Here is a 20,030-nt window from a genome sequence, read left to right as displayed (position 1 = left end):
AAAGATTATTATGGCCACGCCCCCTGACATACCGGAAGTCGGCCATCTTGGATTGAAAATTCCAAAATGCCGAGTCAGCATTTTCGCTGACCTCGCATTTTCGTCAACTCCTCTGAAGGCGTTTCACCTGCAAGGCTGAAATTCACTGTACATCATCTAGACAAGTGGGGCATCAAAAGTTATCCAATTCATGATGATCCCTATTACGGTTTCCGTGCGGCGAAGCCGCAAAATTCCATCGGAATTTTTGCAATTTTCAAAAGTCAAAATTTGCTCCCGTTTGCGCATGCAAAGTCCGATTTGGCTCGAATTCAAATCAGTTGTAAAACTTATGGGCCTAAAGCTACTCATTATGACAGAAACTAAATTGGCACGATAGCGCCCCCTACAGAACATCTAATATATTTGTATGGAAGGCCAAAAATTTAGTTTTCCCAAATGTTACCAAATTTGACACAAAATTCCATTGGGTCATCCCAATCAATAAAGCCAATCAGACCTATGTCGTCTTTTGCACCGTGTTGCCATGGCGATGCGCCAAACTGCCAATGTTATCCTAATGGGAAACCTCACAATTTTTCCCATTCATGGGAAAAATATTAGTTTCATGAAATAATGTGAAATTTGGCACCGTGACTCTTCATGTCATCCTGATCAAAAAAGTCAATCAGACCCATGTCATATTTTTCACTGGGTTGCCATGGTGATGCGCAAAAGCGCCCATGTTATCCTAATGGGAAAATTTCCAAAATTTCATGCATTTCAAAGTCTTATAACGACTTATTACCGTCAACGACGGACATAAAATTTGGCACAGTGATTCTTCAGGTCGTCCCCGTCAAAAAAGTCTGGGGGGCCAAGTTTGTATTTTGCACGGTGTTGCCATGGCGATGCCTGGAAAACCCATGTTGTTGCATTTTGTGCATCAATTCAATTCAATTCAATTCAATTCATTTATTTTTGTAACGCCCAAAATCACAACAACAGTTGTCTCGAAGGGCGTTCATGTTTTGGTTGATGGGGGAAACCGGAGTACCCGGAGGAAACCCATCCAGACACGGGGAGAAACATGAAAAACTCCACACAGAAAGGCCTGGTGACCCGGGGATCGAACCAACCTTCTTGCTGTGAGACATGAGTGATGGCACTCAGTCACCGTGCCGCCAAGACACAAAAAACAAAACAACAGGAAGAATCAGACACAACAAGAAAAATCAGACACAACAGGAAAAATCAGACACAACAGGAAAAATCAGACAACATAAGAAATCGGCCAGGAGACCAGACGAGGAGGAGGAGAGCCGGGCGAGGAGGAGGAGAGCCAGGCAAGGAGGAGGTCCAACTGTCATCGGGGCATCTGAAAGAGATACACTCCACAGGGGGAGTGGGACAGGGGACAACATGTGAATAGCATTGCTGATGAGAAAATAGGGCAAAGTAGAAGATAGTGCTCAGGTTGCCATACTTCCCCCAGCTAGTTACTCCTACTGCAGCTTATCTTATCCCGGGTTTTAATAACCCTAACTCCCTCACTAAGTAACCTGGTCATACGCTATACCGAAGAGGAAGGTTTTAAGCCTGGTCTTAAATACAGAGACTGTGGGGGCCTGTTTAACATCAGCAGGGAGTTGATTCCATAGCACAGGAGCTTGGTAACTGAATGCTCTCCCTCCCACTGTACTTTTGGACACTCTAGGAACCACTAATAGTCCTGCATTCTGAGAGCGGAGTGCTCTGTTTGGCTGGTACGGGACAATAGCATCTTGCAGATAGGATGGGGCCATACCGTTTAGGGCTTTGTATGTCAGGAGGAGGACTTTGAATTTGATTCTAAGCTCGACAGGAAGCCAGTGCAGATATTTTAGTACAGGACTGATGTGGTCTCTTCTTTTAGTTCCTGTTAGGACTCTGGCCGCTGCATTTTGGACCAACTGGAGGCTCCTTATAGTACTTTTGGGGCAGGCGGCAAGCAGGGAATTACAGTAATCAAGTCTGGAAGTAACAAATGCATGGATGAGATTTTCAGCATCGTTTTTAGGTAAAATATTTCTAATTTTAGTTATATTTCGCAGGTGAAAGTATGCGGTTTTACAAGCTAGGTTTATATGGGCTGTGAATGAGAGATTTTGATCAAATAGGACTCCAAGATTTTTTACAGTAGGGCTAGAAGCTATATTCACATTGTCGAGTGAGAATATCTGGTCTGACAGAGAATCTCTTTGACCTTTGGGACCAACGACAATGACCTCTGTTTTTTCAGGATTTAAGAGCAGGTAATTCAAGGTCATCCAGGTTTTGATGTCCTTCACACAGGCACTGAGTTTATCTATTTGCATCAGCACAAATGGACTTGTTTGGTGACAAGTGCAGCCCAAAGCCGCAATAAAAAAGGGACAAGTGGCGCGTTAGCGCCACCCACAGGGAGTGCGGGGTCGGCCGAGTGCGAAGCACGGCCCGCGAGGGCCGTTCGATGCCGCTTGCGGCTTTAATTTTATTATTATTATTATTATTTTTATTCTTCTGCTCTTTGAGCAGTAATTTGACCCCCTGAACATATTCAAAAACTCACAAAATTTTGCCCAAAATTCAGGTCTGCCGAAAAATTTATTTTTTTATGTGGTGCATCATTGGGCATAAAAAAGTGGCGTGACAGCGCCCCCTGCAAAAGTCAAAATACATTGCGTCAATGGGAGACGTCGCGACGTCAAGTTTGGCGTAGAGCCACGAAATTCGGTACACGCATTCCTCAAGTGATGCCAAATAAAAAAGATTATTATGGCCACGCCCCCTGATGCACCGGAAGTCGGCCATCTTGGATTGAAAATTCCAAAACGCCGAGTCAGCGTTTTCGCTGACCTCGCATTTACGTCAACTCCTCTGAAGGCGCTTCACCTGCAGGGCTGAAATTCACTGTACATCATCTAGACAAGTAGGGCATCAAAAGTTATCCAATTCATGATGATTCCTTTTACGTTTTCCATGCGGCGAAGCCGCAAAACTCCATTGGAATTTTTGCAATTTTCAAAAGTCAAAATTTGCTCCCGTTTGCGCATGCAAAGTCCGATTTGGCTCAAATTCAAATCAGTTGTAAAACTTTCCGGCCTAAAGGTACTCATTATGACATAAACTAAATTGGCGCGATAGCGCCCCCTACAGAACATCTAATATATTTGTATGGAGGACCGAAAATTTAGTTTTCCCAAATGTTACCAAATTTGACACAAAATTCCATTGGGTCATCCCAATCAATAAAGTCAACCAGACCTATGTAATTTTATGCACCGTGTTGCCATGGCGATGTGCCAAACTGCCAATGTTATCCTAATGGGAAACCTTCCAATTTTTCCCATTCATGGGAAAAATATTAGTTTAATGGAATAATGTGAAAATTGGCACCATGACTCTTCATGTCATTCTGATCAAAAAAGTCAATGGGACCTATGTCATATTTTTCACTGGGTTGCCATGGCGATGCGCAAAACAGCCCTTGTTATCGTAATGAGAAAATTTCCAAATTTTCGTAGATTTCAAAGTCTTATAACGACTTATTACCGTCAACGACGAACATAAAATTTGGCACAGTGATTCTTCAGGTTGTCCCCGTCAAAAAAGTCCAAGGGGCCAAGTTTGTATTTTGCACGGTGTTGCCATGGCGATACCTGGAATTATTATATAACAATATAATATTCAAAAACTCACCAAATTTTGCCTAAAATTCAGGTCTGCCGAAAAATTAATTTTTTTATGTGTTGCATCATTGGGCATAAAAAAATGGCGCGACAGCGCCCCTTGCAAAAGTCAAAATACATTGCGTCAATGGGAGACGTCCCGACGTCAACTTCGTCTACGAAATTCGGAACTCACATTCTTCAAGTGATGCCAAACAAAAAATATTATTATTGCCACCCCCCCTGACGCATCAGAAGTTAGCCTTCTTGGATTGAAAATTCCAAAATGCCGACTCAGCATTTTCGCTGACGTCGCATTTTCATCAACTCCTCTGAAGGCGCTTCACCTGCAGGGCTGAAATTCACTGTACATCATCTAGACAAATGGGGCATCAAAAGTTATCCAATTTATGATGATGCCTATCACAGTTTGCTTGCAGCAAAGCCGCACAATTCCGTTGATATTTTTGCAATTTTCAAAAGTAAAAATTTGCTCCCGTTTCCATACACGAAGTCCGATTTGGCTCAAATTTGAATCAGTTGTAAAACTTTCCTGCCTAATTCTACTGTTTGTGAAAGAAATAAATTTAGCGCGACAGCGCCCCCTACAGAATAAAAAATACATTTGTATGGAGGGCCGAAAATTTTGTTTTTGAAACCTCCCAAATTTTCCCATTCATCAGAAAAATATTAGTTTCATGGAATAATGTGAAAATTGGCACAATGACTCTTCATGTCATCATGATCAAAAAAGTCAATTGGACCCATGTCATATTTTTCACTGGGTTTCCATGGCGATGCGCAAACAAGCACATGTTATCCTAATTTCCCAATTTTCGTATATTTCAAAGTCTTATAACGAGTACCTTCAATGAAGAACATGAAATTTGGCACAGTTATTCTTTAAGTCGTCCTCCTCAAAAAAAGTTTAGGGGGCCAAGTTTGTATTTTGCACGGTGTTTGTATTTAGCATAGCGTTGCCTGGAAAAACCCATGTTATTGCATTTTGTGCATCAGTGCTTCCAATGTGTGTTTACTTTGTATAGCCACAATTACAGCCCAAAGACGCTAGAAAATAGAGACAAGAGGCGCATTAGCACCACACTTAGGAAGTGCTGGGTGGGTCGAGTACAGACCAAAGCCCGCAAGGGCTGTTCGATGCTGCTTGCAGCTTTTTTTTTTTTTTGAATCAGGAGAAGAATTTTCAATCCATTAATGAATTAAAAAACTCACCAAATTTTGCCTGATATTGTGCAGTGCAAGAATTAAAAAATAATTAAAAAGTTACATATTTCTATCAAAATGGTGCGACAGCACCACCTGCAAATATTAAAATGCATGCAATCAATGGGAATCATACATTTCCAGTGGAATTTTTGAAATTTCCCATTTTCAAATTTGCTCCAATTCACGCATACAAAGTCTGATTAGGCTGAAATTTGAATCAGTTGTAAAACTTTCTGGCCTAAACCTATTTTTTTGTGAAAGAAACAATATTAGCATGATAGCGCCCCCTGCAGAATAACAAATTTGTATAGAGGCCCAAAAATATAGTTTTCTGAAATATTATGACATTTTATACAAAATTCCATTTGATCATCTCAATCAAAAAAGCCAATGAAACTATGCTGTATTTTTAACCATGCTGCTATGGTGATGTGTGAAAGCACCAATGTTATTCTAATGGGAGTGATAACAAAATTTCCCATTACAGAGAAAAAGTAATGTCATGAAGTAATGTGAAATTTGGCACAATGTCTCTTTGTGACATCTTCATCAGAAAAGTCAATGGAAACTATATGGTATTTGTTCTGACCTGTCTATTTTGACTATTTTCTGTGTTAGTTTGGCCAAGTGCGCTGGCCCTTTAATAAAATCAGGACGTTGTCCCTACAGGTCACGTGCGGTAATGCGTGTGTAACAGACATAAGTGTAACAGAAAGGTCTTGTTCGGCTGACATGTGTTAGTCATGCTGTAGTTCATGAAGGCATTTCCTGTAAGTATACAAGTCTAAAAGTTAAAGATATTCATAATAAAATGTGTAAGTAATTAAAAAGGTACAAAAAGAACAATTCACAGGCTAATTTACATGCTACTTATGTTGCGTTGCTGGCATGAATTTGGTGTATTAGCATGTTGCTATTTGCCGTTTCCATTGTTAAGTCGCTAATGTACTGTGTATTATGCTGTTACAGTTTCACACCTGCCATATAAAGACAGTCTACACCCATCCTGGCGTCAGTGACTTATTGTGTGGAGGTGTTTAACTCCTGGATAGTAGAAACGGGGTTCTACGACGCCAGTATAGTATTTCTCACTGGGTTGTCATGGCAATGTGTGAAATCTCTCATACATTTACTAAGTGCATTAAAACAAGCATAATATTGTATTCATAGAATCACATAGATTCACAGTCTGTATCTTCTCATACTTCACTTGCCCAGTCAGTACTCAAAGTGATCCAGTTCGGGTTTTGTGCTATGCCATAGTTGGTACAATGGTGCTAGTGCTGATGATAAAACGACTAGGACAGATGCAAAAAATATTCCAGCTCAGGACTAATTTGTACTTGCCTTTGTAAATGATAATAAAAATGCATATTAATGCTTCATAATGGTAAACGGTCACATTTTTATATATAGGTGCCACTTTGAAATTTAACAAAATGCAGAGTAAACCAACTACTTCAAGTCTGTTAGCGTACTTTGTTTGACAGATACATTTAGGTGTGCATTGTTTCTGTAAAGAAATAAAAGAATGAAACTGAGGTTTGCTCCTGTGACTGCTGTGTTGATTTTGTCTGCTGCTGGTTTTATTTAGAAACACACCAGAAATAACTATATTAGGTGGTAACTTCAGAAGTATTTACTGCAACTGATTAAAGGCTTATTATCAAATTAAACAAACTGTGAGATAATTTATTTTAAATGCCCAAAATTCCCATGGTGTTTTACTACTTAATTGCTTTAAGCAATGTTAAATACATGGGAATTTAAATATTACAGTAAGGAAACTGACAGTAATAAATCTATAATATAAAGGTCTATATTTTTCTCCTCCATTCTGCATGAGTATGTGGTAACGCACATGCACAGTCAAACTAGAAAATCTAGGGGAAATGCTACAGTCAGTAGTGTCGTTAGTGGATATATTGCATAATGATATGGTAAAAATGATTCTTAACACACACACAAATGCACCATAAATATACCAAACTTCAACATTAGGGCTGGGCAGGATGAGGATATTCAAACCCTGATCCTGATCTGCTTACATATGGTGATTCTCTTTGTCTATATGATACACCTGTCAGCTCGTAGTCAAAAATTTTTTCCATCCATTCTTATTGGTTAACCGTTGTAAGTATTTGAGTGAGTGCTTTAACCAATCACAGGGTAATGTAAACTCTCAGAAGCCGATTTTATGTACCTCTTAAAGGTAATAGAAAGATAACATCAAAAATCTAAATTGTGATTTGACTCTCACAGAACCGTGACCTCTATTTCAAGTCCTGTGTTATATGTATTTTTTTTTAGCATTTTGTATTTATTTATTTTTCTTTATGCAATAAACATTTTGACCCTCTGACCACACAAACCATTACTTATTCTTATTGGGCAAGGGCACAGTATTCTTGTCATGCCACTATCAGCAGAAGGTTGGGGTTGAGTAATGTTATGGTTTGGTCATGTTTCCATGTTGAAATTGTGGAGACCAGCTGACTGTTGAAATCTGAATCTGGGTAAACTTCATAACCACCAGATTTTTTTTACATTTTCCCCTACTGATGTTTTTTTATCCCCAAGGCACTTTTTTCTTAACTGAGTAGATTATATCCAAAAAAGGCCGAATACACACACAGGTTATTCCATTCCCTGGAATCCCAAGAAAATCATTCTGATAAAGATCTGTCTGACACCACTGGCAGATTAATCAATTAAGCCCCAATGACACATTGCCAAACATTTAGTTCAGTGTTTAAAACTACATGACTGTGTTTAAAACTACATCACTGGAGGTGATGGGCAGTATTAAGTGTCTGTGTGCGCTGTACCTCAGGACTGGTTCCTCTCTGTGCACCAGGTGGCCTTCACCTTCTGTGTACTGTTTTTCTCAGACTCCTTTGGAGTGTGCATGTCTCTGCTATGACCTATTATGACTGACCTTTCCCAGCCCCGCTACTGTGATCTCCTAAACACCAAGTGCAACTATGGGAACTTTGCAGTGAGTGTAGTGTGCAATTTTTTACTTTAACCCTTTTGCGACACCAGCCCTCGGGACAACATATGAAAATTAGCCTTTGGCTATAATCCAGTGTGTTTATGCTCATGTTTAATCATGTCTATTCATCAACACGCAGTGTCCCAGCCAAAAAAAACAGAGACTCAAGACTGCTCAAGAGGGCCAGCTCTGTCCTGGGCTGCCTGCTGGACTCTGAAGGTGGATTAGGAAGATAATGGTCAAAGCTCTCACCCACTATATTAGACCTGCTAATGCTGGAGACACCACATTATGGACTTTTAAACCAAATAGGACTAATAAAACATGTTCACCCAACAATAAACCCCAATATGTGTCTTTTGCCTTAAAACATCTCACATTCCCAAGGTTTGTGGTGTTTTAAACTTATCCTCTTTATTAATCAAAACCACTCCTGAAAGAAAAAAAAAAAAAAAAATTATACATTGTCAAAATGTGCCAAAACATTGTTTTTACATAATTTCTAAATATATATTACAGCTAATTAATTCACTAAAATGTTTGCATACATTTTCTTTTAAATAAATACAAATGAGTTTCATTTCAAAGATTTTATTTATTTCATCAGTTCTAAATAAAATTGACAAAGAGCATTTACAATGTTAATACATACAACTGTGTTTTTTAACATTTAAAATTTTGTTTATATTAACATATATAACATACGATATTAACATGTTGTTACTGCAGATCACATTAGCCGTGTAACTGTAAACCAAAACATTACACATACATATATAAAACCAACTATATTCAAATTATTTTTGTAAAGCCCAAAATCAACAGCAGTCGCTTCTTAAGGCTGAACATGAGAATTCATTTAACCAACAGAAAGTTAGAAAATCAACAATGAAACAGACAATGCATAACTGTCCCAGAGAGCCCCCTGTCCTTAGACTCTCCTTCTCGGCAAGAAAAAAAAAAAGAAACCTGGAGGAGAACGTCCATGCATCCATTGGCAGATAGAGTTCAGTCTGTAGGGCCAGAGCCACTCAACTAAGGAAGAGAGAAGGTCCCAGACCAGATAGGCACCAGGCCAAGCGAAGGAAGGGAGGTTCCAGGTCCACAGAACAGGATCAGGACACAGGAGGGCATCAAGGGTGCAGTCATCATCGGCAGACAGTGACCAGGCATCTGAAACAGTTGCACTCCCCAGAGAAGAGTGGGACAGGGAACAACATGTGAATAGCAATGAACGAACACATTTTTATTTTCTTTATCAATTTCAGTATTTTGAACCACTCTTTGTCTGACCCATCACCCAGAACCTGTGTCTTGAGAGACCCTACCAGGAGCATAAAGCCCCTCACAACATAGCTCCTAGGATCATCTGGGCACGCAAACCTCTCCACCGCGATAAGGTGGTGGTTCAAGGAGAGGAGGAAAGGAAAGGAAACACAGGAGAGAGAGAGAGAGGTAAACAAAGGACAGAAATGTCAGAAAAAGAGAGAGTTAACAAGAGACAGATAGTTAGAGAGAGGGAGACAGTTTGACAGAGTTAGAGTGAGGGAGTTAAGCGTTAAAGAAAAAGGGAGAGTTAGAGAGGGGGGGTTGAGAGAGGGGGGTTGAGAGGGGGGGGAGGCCGAGAGAGAGTGAGTTATAGAGTTTGAGAGTGGAATTTTACTTCTAGACTTAGAGAGAGACACTTGCGGAGGGAGCTAGAGAGAGTTGGAGGGAGAGATGGTGATGAGAAAAGACTGAGTTACAGAGAGAGATTTGAGGTAAAGACAGATAGCTACATAGAGATGGTGAGAGGAAGATGGAAGGAAAAAGATGGAGGGTGGTGGAGGGAGAATGGGAGATGGAGAGTTGGACAAAGAGATATAGTGAGTGTGAGAGAAAGAGTTGGGGGGAGAGAGGGGGAGAGAGAAATGTGCAGGTGGACCAGTCAGTGGAACTTTGACAAAAGACAAACCATACAGTATGTGTGCACTCATCACTGCATGGCCACATTAAGTACAAACATATATAAGAGTTAAATATACAATAAAAACACATCACCTGATTACAACACTTTAAAATTCATGATTAACAAGGCACATGATAAACACAACACAGTGACAAGTCACCAACCATTTAAAACCCATTACAACAATCTCAATGATCCATAATTAAAAGAACTTCACGTCACATGAATGTAAATACATGATTAAAGACGAAGCGACGCACAACAATGTCATGAGAAGTCAATAAGCAACAACTGTCCATTTTAAATAAATAAACCAATTCAGACTAATATTTTGGCTTATGTAGATCTAAATTTGAAAGAAAATACAATCCCCTCATGATCGCTGAAGTACGTTGGCACCACTACAGAATCTATGTCATACTCTGTAGATTTCACATATAAATGATCGATTAATGTCCCCCTCTCTGTTGTGGGAGATGTCACATATTGAACATAACCTTTTTCTATCATAAAATTGCAGAGATTTGAAGATTTCAATATGTCATCATTAAAATCTCCCGTCACTGCCACAGTGGCACAATGTGATTCAAGCCAATTCAATAATCTGTCCAAATTATACTTAAATAGAGACATGGGGTATGACGGTGGGCGGTAAATAACAGAAACTATAATTTTATACTCTGCAAAATAATTCACTAAACATTCTAAACTAAAATCTCGTACTGTGATTTCATAGTTAAGGTTTTCGTCACAGTAAATACCAACGCCGCCGTGATGTTTAACCAGTAGACTAGTCAGTGCTGGATGGTTACTCTGCTGATAAGATAAACTACGGGGACGACTGTGGAAGTTATAACCTTCAATGTGACTAGTTTGAAAAGATGAATTTACAGTTAACCATGTCTCTACCACAGCGATACAGTTAGGCTGCCAGTGCTGTGTGCATAAAGCCAAATCGGACACATGCCGCTCTAAACCATGAACATTCATATAAAAGAATGTCAGGACATGTGCCTCTTGTAGGTACCAGGGCATACTCTCGACTATGAAGGGAGGCATGTTCTGAAGCGCCGTTCTAATGCCATCATTACAATAAATGGCATCTTCATCAAAGTCCTGAATGACAAGACCCTCTAAACTCCTAACACGACTAAGGGCCACATACGCCTGACCCGCCGTGAATACTTGTTTAAGGGACACAACTACTTGATCCACGGTAACACCCTGTACTTTATGTACTGTACACGCCCACGCAAGTTTAAGAGGAAACTGACGACGCTTTTCCCCTCGTTTATTCGCCTGCTCCTCCTCTGGTTCTATGCGGGTAGAACCAGTCAGGTGAGCAGGGGTACGCGTTTGCCTCCTCCTCTGTGCGCCTACTCGATCGCCGTCAAATTTAACATAGATTGCAAGAGGAGGCTGTTTATTCTGTGGATTTTCAACTATATAGGTGACAATACCACATACCCCATTTACTAAACCGTCAGCTAAATCTACATTTTTACAAAGCATAACACGCGCATTTACACCCAAGATTAATGACTCCTCCAAACTGGCTTGTTTGGATTTATGGAGATGGCCTTGTATCTCGATTAACTTCCCGGTCTTTTTGTCATAGCCAAAATCACGCGCACTGATTGTTACCTTTTCCGGACATACTTTATGCAATATCTTTAAATTATAATTTGACACAAAGCTGTTTTTAGTGAAAATGTGTAACACGTCGGGATCTTCACCTGTTTCACAACATTTTAATATATCCATGTCTCCATCAAGCAGTGGTGTCAACCTAGAGCGGACTCTAAGCCGATTTAATAGCTCTGCAAACGTGTTATCTTTTTGTCTGACTACAATTGTTAAATCTGCCATCTTGAATAAATCTGTAAATAAATTAACACCTATGTTTTCTTTGTACAGAGCTTGACCCATGACCGGCGATAATTGATAGAAATCCCCAACAGCGATAACAGACACATTTCCAAATGGAGAAAAGTCACCTGACTGTTTGATTTGACGCAATCGCCCATGAATATAAGTAAATAACTTTTTATCTACCATGGATATTTCATCGATATTACAATTTGTAAATCCATGTATTTAACGCGCAGTGTATTAATCTTTTCCTCCCCCAGCGGTGTGTAGGGGAGGGAAACATTAGTACCGATGCTAAATGTTGTGTGGATAGTAGCTGCCTGCAAATTATATGCTGCTATCCCTGTCGGAGCCGTTAATAAAACACTAACATTGTCCGGACTATGACAAATAGGAGCGAATAGACGCGACGCCTCATATTGAATTGCTCTGATCAGGTGACTTTTCCCTGTGCCTGCTCCACCTGTGATAAACACATGCAATGGCTCTGGGTTGTTACCAGCTACTTTGTCTAAACACCATTGCCGTATTTTGTAAAAAATGGACAGTTGTTGCTCATTCAGAGTTTTTACGAGTAAAAGACCCTCTTGACGACTCATTACATTTCTTTTCTCTAAGTGACAAACTTGCTCGTTTCTTACAGCCAAGTCTGGAATATCCTCTTGCTCTTGCTCAGAACCAACAGCCTGCAACATCTCTCTGAACTCCTCCCTCGACTCCAACCTTTCCACTTCCTGTTCTGGGCAGAGCAAGCCCCATGCATCCTCATGAATCTCTCCAGATTCCATCTGCTCATGAACCTCATCCAAGTCCTCAGCTGCAAGTTCGAAGCGACGCCTATTTGAATCAACTATTGATTTAACCAATTGCACAGACCCGTCACTCAAACACACATCCCCAGTTTTATAGAAAAGTTCAAATGTTTGAAATGGAGGCGGTTTCAGATCAGTATCGACGCGATACGGCATGAATAGCTGAAGAAAACTTTGATGAAATAACTGTGTTTTTAGTCTCAGAAAAACGCGCATATCTAACAACTGCGGGCTTGGTCCGTGTTCTTTTAGTAATTGCACCTAATCCGTTCTGTAAAATAATTGGATTTTTACATTTGTCTGACGGCCCGAGCAAGCGATATTCGGATACAAATGTCGCGATGCACATGTCATTAAATGTGCTGTCATTTGGTCTACTTAAATAACGATCAATGGTGTTTGTCATCCAAATATCTTCCCCCATTTCATCATCTATTTCGCCAATTGGTTTACTCATACGCACTATATTATCGCCTGTCGGGACAAATGTAACTTTTCTAGAAAACTCCTTTAAGTGCATGTTTGTCATGCGGTAGACAGCTTCCTGTGCCGAGACATCACGATTATGAAGATAAACGCTGCCTAATTTTTTAAATGCCTCTTTTGCACTAACATTACCTTTGGAAGCCTCTTTTTGTGCATTAGTTAAAAGTAAACCCATGTCTTTCTCTGCTTTAGAAATGTATGAAATAATGTAAACGACACAAGCCCACGCATCTACAACGTACTGGATGTCCATATTGGCGTTCCAGCAGGTTAATAATTTCTCGTTGTAGTTATTAATCCAAGCTTCGCCCACGTCCCTCTTTAAAACTATGTGTGTGTGCCCATCTAAAACACTGTACACTTGTTCAAATGTGAACTGCGATAAACCCAACGACACAAACAACTCCTCTGCACTAAGACACAGGTTAGTTTCATCAATGATAGCATTCTTCAGCACGCTCATAATAAACTCCGCTTCCTCTTTTGTAACAAGAGGCTCTGAATCAGGGTCCTTTTGTTTGATAAATGTGCGTGCAGATACCGGACGTGGAAAATTAAAACGACAGACTTTGTTGTTTTTTTTGCATGTTTTTGAGTGACGCTTAGAATGCTGCTGCACCGAAGTAACTTTTTCCAGTAAATCTGGATCAGAGGGTAGTTCACACGTAACATATTTATCAACAAACTGAACTACTTCCTCATCCGTATTTACTCCCAGCTTTGGAGCATTTTCAATCCAAAATAAGCAATGGACATGGGGAGACCCGCGCTGTTGGAATTCTACACGATAAAAATAGTCTATGACTTTACCGATTGGCTGAGCGGGGGAAAGAATAACTTTACGTAAAAAACGGTGCCATCGGGAATCAAACATGCGAGCTGCAGTTACAGGGTGACGACGCAAAAGGTCACACCTCTCTGCCCAATCTAAATCTTCAACACTCCGGGTACTACCTTCCTGCTTTAAGAGCGTTTTAAGGAGGCTTGGCCAGCGGAGATCTGCGGAACTAAACGAACAAAACCACGTCGGAATACCCAGCTGCCGAATGCATGCAAATAAATCTTTTTGTGCAGTCTGCCAGAAGGGCGGGGTACCTCTAATAGGCTGCATAAAACGATAACCATTATCATATTGTAGTAAATTTTCTAAAGTTCCTTCGCCTGCAGCAGCATTGGCCTGACCAGAATGTCCCTTTCGCAAAGCAATTGACACTTTAGATACGACCTGCTGAACTTCCAACATGTATAACGCCAAGAAAAGAAACTTAAAATTTTGTGCAAATCTACCATCCACATGCAGCAGTCTGTTAATGAAATATCTGCACATGGTCAAAGGAACAGGCCGAGGACTATGAAACGTATTGCGTCCAAACGGAAACTCCTTTGGAAAACATTTAGCCTCATTCTCTTTATCAGACAACAAACTAACTGGGTTGTTCCCCTCAGCTGGAGCTAAATTTAAAATGCCCTCAAAATAGTGGTCTAGAGCTTCCTGAGCAATATCAACAGGCATGAAAAATGTATCCTGATACATACAATGACGCTGCCGATCATGTAGAAGCTCATCATCTAAATCTTCAGCCTGTTCCTGTTCTGCCCGTTTTTTTGTGTCAACAGTAACATCTGCACATGTGTCCTTAACAGTTTCTTCTACATTAATGCCTGCACCCGTATCCATAGCTTCCTCTTCTTCACAAACAAACTCATTAACCCACTCTTCATTAAAATCAATGTCTAAATAATACCAGTTGTTTTGCTTAAGAAAAGCAATAGCTCTCCGTACGCGCCCTGTATCTACATATTGATACTCATAATGCCCTTTATATGTAAGTTTACGCTTAAGTTTTACAGGCAATAAACAACCGTCCATATTACTACGCGGCAATAGCTTAACTGACTCTGTAACCCTTGAAGGCACACACGTGACTGGACCGTGGATACCTCGCTGACCCCCCTTTGGTAAAGCTAAAATTTGCATAAAATTTATGTTAAGTGCAACTATGTGCTGTTCAACAGTGTTCAAGCAGGCGAGCTCAGGGGGAATATCGTCCAATTGTAAATTATTTACTGAACATTCACATGGCATTTGTCCTTTACACAGTTTAGAGTTGCACGTGTAGCAGATCCATAAACTACCTCTACAATCACAGAGCGGGCATGGAGCTGGGCAGTCATTATTGCACATATGTAAATAGGCCTCGGAGATACAGGCATTAGCTACTTCCGCACATTTTGGTTTAGCCATAAAGTCGTCCTTTCTACAAGGCAAGACCTGGTTCCTAAATAAGAGTTTTAAACAAACGCAGCAAACGTACTCTGGACCACTTTGATCTTGTTTTAAAAATTCTTCCAAAACAAATGTAAAAATTTTCTGTTTTTGTTTCAGTTGCTTTTGCTTGTTCCTGAATGCTGCCCGAGTTTGTTTTTGAAATTGCTCATTACTGTGATATTTTTGTTTCCCAAATGCTTTAACTTTTTGTTTATGTAGGGGATTTGTGTGGTACTTAGCTTTACTGGCTGTCTTTAAATATTTTTTATGTTGTTGATTAACTTTATATTTGTGGATGCTGGCAGCCTTAAGTTTATTTTGATAATTTAAATTAATTTTATATTTAGCAATACCAGCCGCTTTAAGTTTATTTTTATAATTTAAATTAGATTTATATTTAGCAATACCAGCAGCCTTAACTTTATTCTGATATTCTAAATCAACATTGTATTTGTGTTTATAAGTTGATTTAAGATTTTGTCTATATTCAATGTTGGTTCTGTATTTTTGCTTGATTGCTGCATTAATTGCTGCCTTTTTTTTCTTTCTATACAATTCATTCATCCTATATGAATGTTTACTTGCAGCCTTTTTCCCCTCTCTGTACTCCGAACTATCTCTATATTTTAGTTTAAATCTTTTTAGTGAGGCATCTCTAACATGTGGGTGTCTATAATGTGTTCGCTGTTTTTCCTTGATTGTATCATGATGTGTGTTGTAGCTACTTTTTAAATGCTTAAGTTTTTTCTTTTGCATATACTTTGATAATATAGGTTTCATATTCAATTCATTATTAACCTGTGATTTGGGAGCCATCTTTTTAGGCCTGATATTGTAGCTCTCCATTGACAATCCGTGGACTCGGCAGCATTCATAACAAGCATTAGCGTTTGGTATTTTAACACAAATTACATTTTCATAATGACAACTGTTAATATTCTCTAGAAAAATGCCATTGTTTGACAGAGGCTCGGTAGTACAACCGTATTTCAGCCAATGTCCATTAAAAAATGTAAATACGTCAACGCCTAAAAAATCCACGGCCGCACAAATTTCTACCTCTGTGGCCCATGTGCCAACTTTATGCATATTTGACTCGCTGATATATTGGTCCACAGACGAGTGGCCATCGCGCAATAGGGTGTTGTATTTTGAAGGGTTATTTTTGAGCTGTTTCACAATTGCAAGTCTAATTTTTCGATGGTATTTTTGTGTGCCACTAATAGCCTGTGAAACTGCTCGAAAGAAACAATTACCGTCCGCAACGATTTTGTCATTTTGACACGGGGCACCTAGTGGCCCTACAGTTTTAGGATCTGCTACACTGAGCTTCTGAAACTCGACTTTAATGTGTTTGCACAAATCCTTACAAACACTTTCACTAAGTGGATTGAAGACCAGAGCATTGTCTTGAACACTGGTGCACAGCACATCTAGGGGTACAGAAGAAGAAACTTCTGCGGCCTCTTGGCGCTTTAAGTCCCTCACACTATCAGATACAACAACTTCAATGTCCTGTTTTGTGTTTTTGTCAGGGAGTACAGAAGAAGAAACTTCTGCGGCCTCTTGGCACTTTAAGCCCCTCACACAATCAGCTGCAACAACGACATCAACACCAGTCAATTCAAACTGTTTGAAAGACTCATCTGAATCATCACCATAGCATGCAGCCAACGTACAAAAAAAAACTGTAAAGTTCATCAATATGACTAAAATACATAACCACACTTTTACCATTAGGATCTACCAACCCTTCAGCACTACGCGAGTGAGAATCGACTACAGCATACCGCCCATTGTCTTTAATAACGGCACAAGCAGCACCACAGAGTGTCATAAGACATGTGTCGTACTGTGCCAACATCTGTTCTAAACCACCATCTAAGGTTACCCACGAGCCCGCTTCAATAAACTCATGTTCGACAACATTTGCAGCCCCATTAACTGGCTGACTGAAAGAAAAGCTAAACTGCTGCCCATCTATAACCGACTCACGTGGCAGGTCTGAAGCAATTAACAAGTCACGCCCATGAGTCAAGCCCCGATTCCGACGGTCTGTGTACAGTGCATCCCCAAGATTCAAAACCAAATCTAACAGCCTCTGATCCCATGAAAACACATTACACACCGAGTGCTTAGCTAAAGCTACCAAAGCTATCGCCATACACTGTACACCTGCATACTCGAACCTAAAATCACCCTGATGAAAACTACCCCTAACGACAGAAGGAATACCGACGGGTACAACATGTGCACAACAAGACTTATCTTTGTCAGAAGCTCTCTCCTCTTGGACAGCTGGTGGAGGGCTGAGAAGAGAAGGCTGACTGGTCACAGAAGAAGGGTGACAGGTCAGAAGAGGACAGGTCAGAGGCGGCAGCGGCGGGGTCACAGGAGGGCTGATGTCCATGGCCTTAAAGATGCAAAGAAAATATATTATTAAACTAATCTAATCAGGCTGTTGCTGTACACTTAATTTTTCTGCAATATAATACTAATACTACTACAATAATAATAACCTTAAAAATAAACTCACCTCGTCCATCAACATCTGCATTTGGTCCCTGGAACTGGCAAGTGACGTTCCTGGAGTCACTTCCACATCTCCGGACTGCAAAAACATGTCTACATTAGCACATATTCTGATAAACATATTGGAGAATAAAAACAAAACACAAGAAACAAAACAAACCTCGTCCTCCAGGAAAGTATCCAGGATGACGACGCTGGTAGGGGACGTTCCTGGTGTCACCTCCACCACAACTGCCTCCGCCTACAAAACAATATATAATTAAAAACAATTACAGGCAACAATGTGTAGAAGACAATCAACATATTCAAAATGACACAAACCTGGTCCTCCAGGAACGAATCCAGGATGGCCACGCTGGTAGGGGACGTTCCTGGTGTCACCTCTACCACAACTGCCTCCGCCTACAAAACCATATATAATTAAAAACAAGTACAGGCAACAATGTGTCAAAAACAATCAACATATTAAAAATGACACAAACCTGGTCCTTCTCCACTGCAGGCACGAAGCTGGATGGTGAGCCGGATCTCACCTCCACAACCACAGGCGCTGCCCCCGCCTTCATAAAATGTAATAATATTAATATATTTTTAAAAAAGCACAAATTCAACAAAACATGTCTGAAAATGTGTAACACTCACCTGCCGCTTGGGCTGGCGTTTCTTTGAGGAAGCAGCCTTGCGACGCCTCGCCCGAGACGTCTAAAACAAAAAAGGATACATAAGTTACTCAATCTCACACCAGGCAATTGTTAACTTTAAGCAATGAGAAAATAACACAAGACGCTTACCTTCTTTCCCGAAGGAAAGGTGGCCACGTCCTCCACAGAGCTGGTCAGGCCAAATGGAAACCTCGCATCCATCTCGACCAGCATAGCAGGGCTGAAGAGGACGGGCGACGGAGAAGACGGTCTCCACCTTACAACAGAAATTAAAAAAAATATATAAATCACAATACAACAATAATGTCAACGTCAATATTTAAAGACAGGAATGACATTTACTAACCTCCCATTGAACCAGGCGCCCCTTGGGACCCACAGGGGAGGCAGAGTCCCTAGGCTGGTTCTGTAACGAAAATATACATTAAGAAACAGAATAAACCACTTGGGCTTGAAACTAAAAAAGTAACAATCTCTCACCTTTCTGCCCCGCACAATGGGAATCCACTCAGGAGGGGGTGGTCGTGGCACGGGCAGCGGTCCCGTCACAACCACTCTTGGCGAGACCCTTCTGGTGGATGTGCGAGGGCGGGGCACCGCCACAGAGGAAGCGGGGGAAGAGACCTCTAGCTGCGTGTAGCAAGCCTGCCACAGCAACTGAACAAGGATTCCCATCCCAGCGTCATCACTCAGGTGGATCTGAAACAAAATTATAACGACATGTTACATAAAACCACTCACATGCAAAAAGGAAGTTGGTAAAAATGAGAGCGTAGATTGTACTTACGCCATCCCTGCACCACAGCTCTCGTCGGTGTCGGGGAAAGTGGTCGGCTATCTGGACAAAGTTGACCTGAAAGCGGGCTGACACACGGTGGTACTCCTGGCGAAGGAGGGTCTGAATTTCCACGCTGCCAGCAAGGCGAGGTGGGAAATCCACGACACACACCTTAAGAAATAAATCACCGTTTACCAATTACACAATACAATCATTATCAAAGAATTGCAGCTATTTTACATACCTTTGGCCAGCGGCCGCAGACATACCTGAGGAGTTGGCCAAATTCCTCTGCAGCCTCGTCAACTGTCCTGCTGGCCGTGAGGTTGTTGCACGGCACCATGACACACACCAAAGCGGGCTCTGAAAAAAAGACAATCATTCGTTCAACTTTCTCAATGACATTGTTCATGGTTCAACTATTTAATATTTACCAATGATGATCTAATGGTCATTACTAAACTATTATTTAAGAATTTGTTTCATACTGAAACTCATAGACTTGCCTTCTTGTCGGAGGACAAGTCCGGCGGCAAGTCCAACTTGTGGCACTTCCCGGTGACGGTGGAAGTTGGCCACGGCTTCACCGAATGGCGAGAACCAGTACCAAGGCCTAAAAAAGAACCAAGTTTAAAAAAAAACTCAGCATTTACAAAACTAGACAGACATGAAGGTTGTAAAAACATACTGAAATACACTTACGGGTAAAGGTCTCGGCACCGGTGGAAAAAGGCGGAAGGTGAACCGCTATCGGGAAAGCAGGCTTTCCCTCAAGCTGCTC

General features: G+C 40.7%; 1 protein-coding gene across 1 annotated transcript in view; it reads right to left on the bottom strand.

Annotated features, from left to right (window-relative positions):
• LOC117394129 (uncharacterized) overlaps positions 1–13,261 on the bottom strand; it is a 31,797-nt gene extending 18,536 nt beyond the window's left edge. The window contains 2 exon segments of the mRNA XM_055221335.1: positions 12,352–12,547; positions 13,251–13,261. Of these exon segments, the coding sequence (XP_055077310.1) occupies positions 12,352–12,547; positions 13,251–13,261 (207 nt within the window).
• Between the last annotated feature and the right edge of the window lie 6,769 nt (positions 13,262–20,030).

This window comes from Periophthalmus magnuspinnatus, chromosome 4 (assembly GCF_009829125.3).
Source record: "Periophthalmus magnuspinnatus isolate fPerMag1 chromosome 4, fPerMag1.2.pri, whole genome shotgun sequence".
NCBI classification, from domain to species: domain Eukaryota; kingdom Metazoa; phylum Chordata; class Actinopteri; order Gobiiformes; family Gobiidae; genus Periophthalmus; species Periophthalmus magnuspinnatus.
Note: the sequence above shows the minus strand (reverse complement) of the source record. Positions and strands in the feature narration are given on the sequence as shown.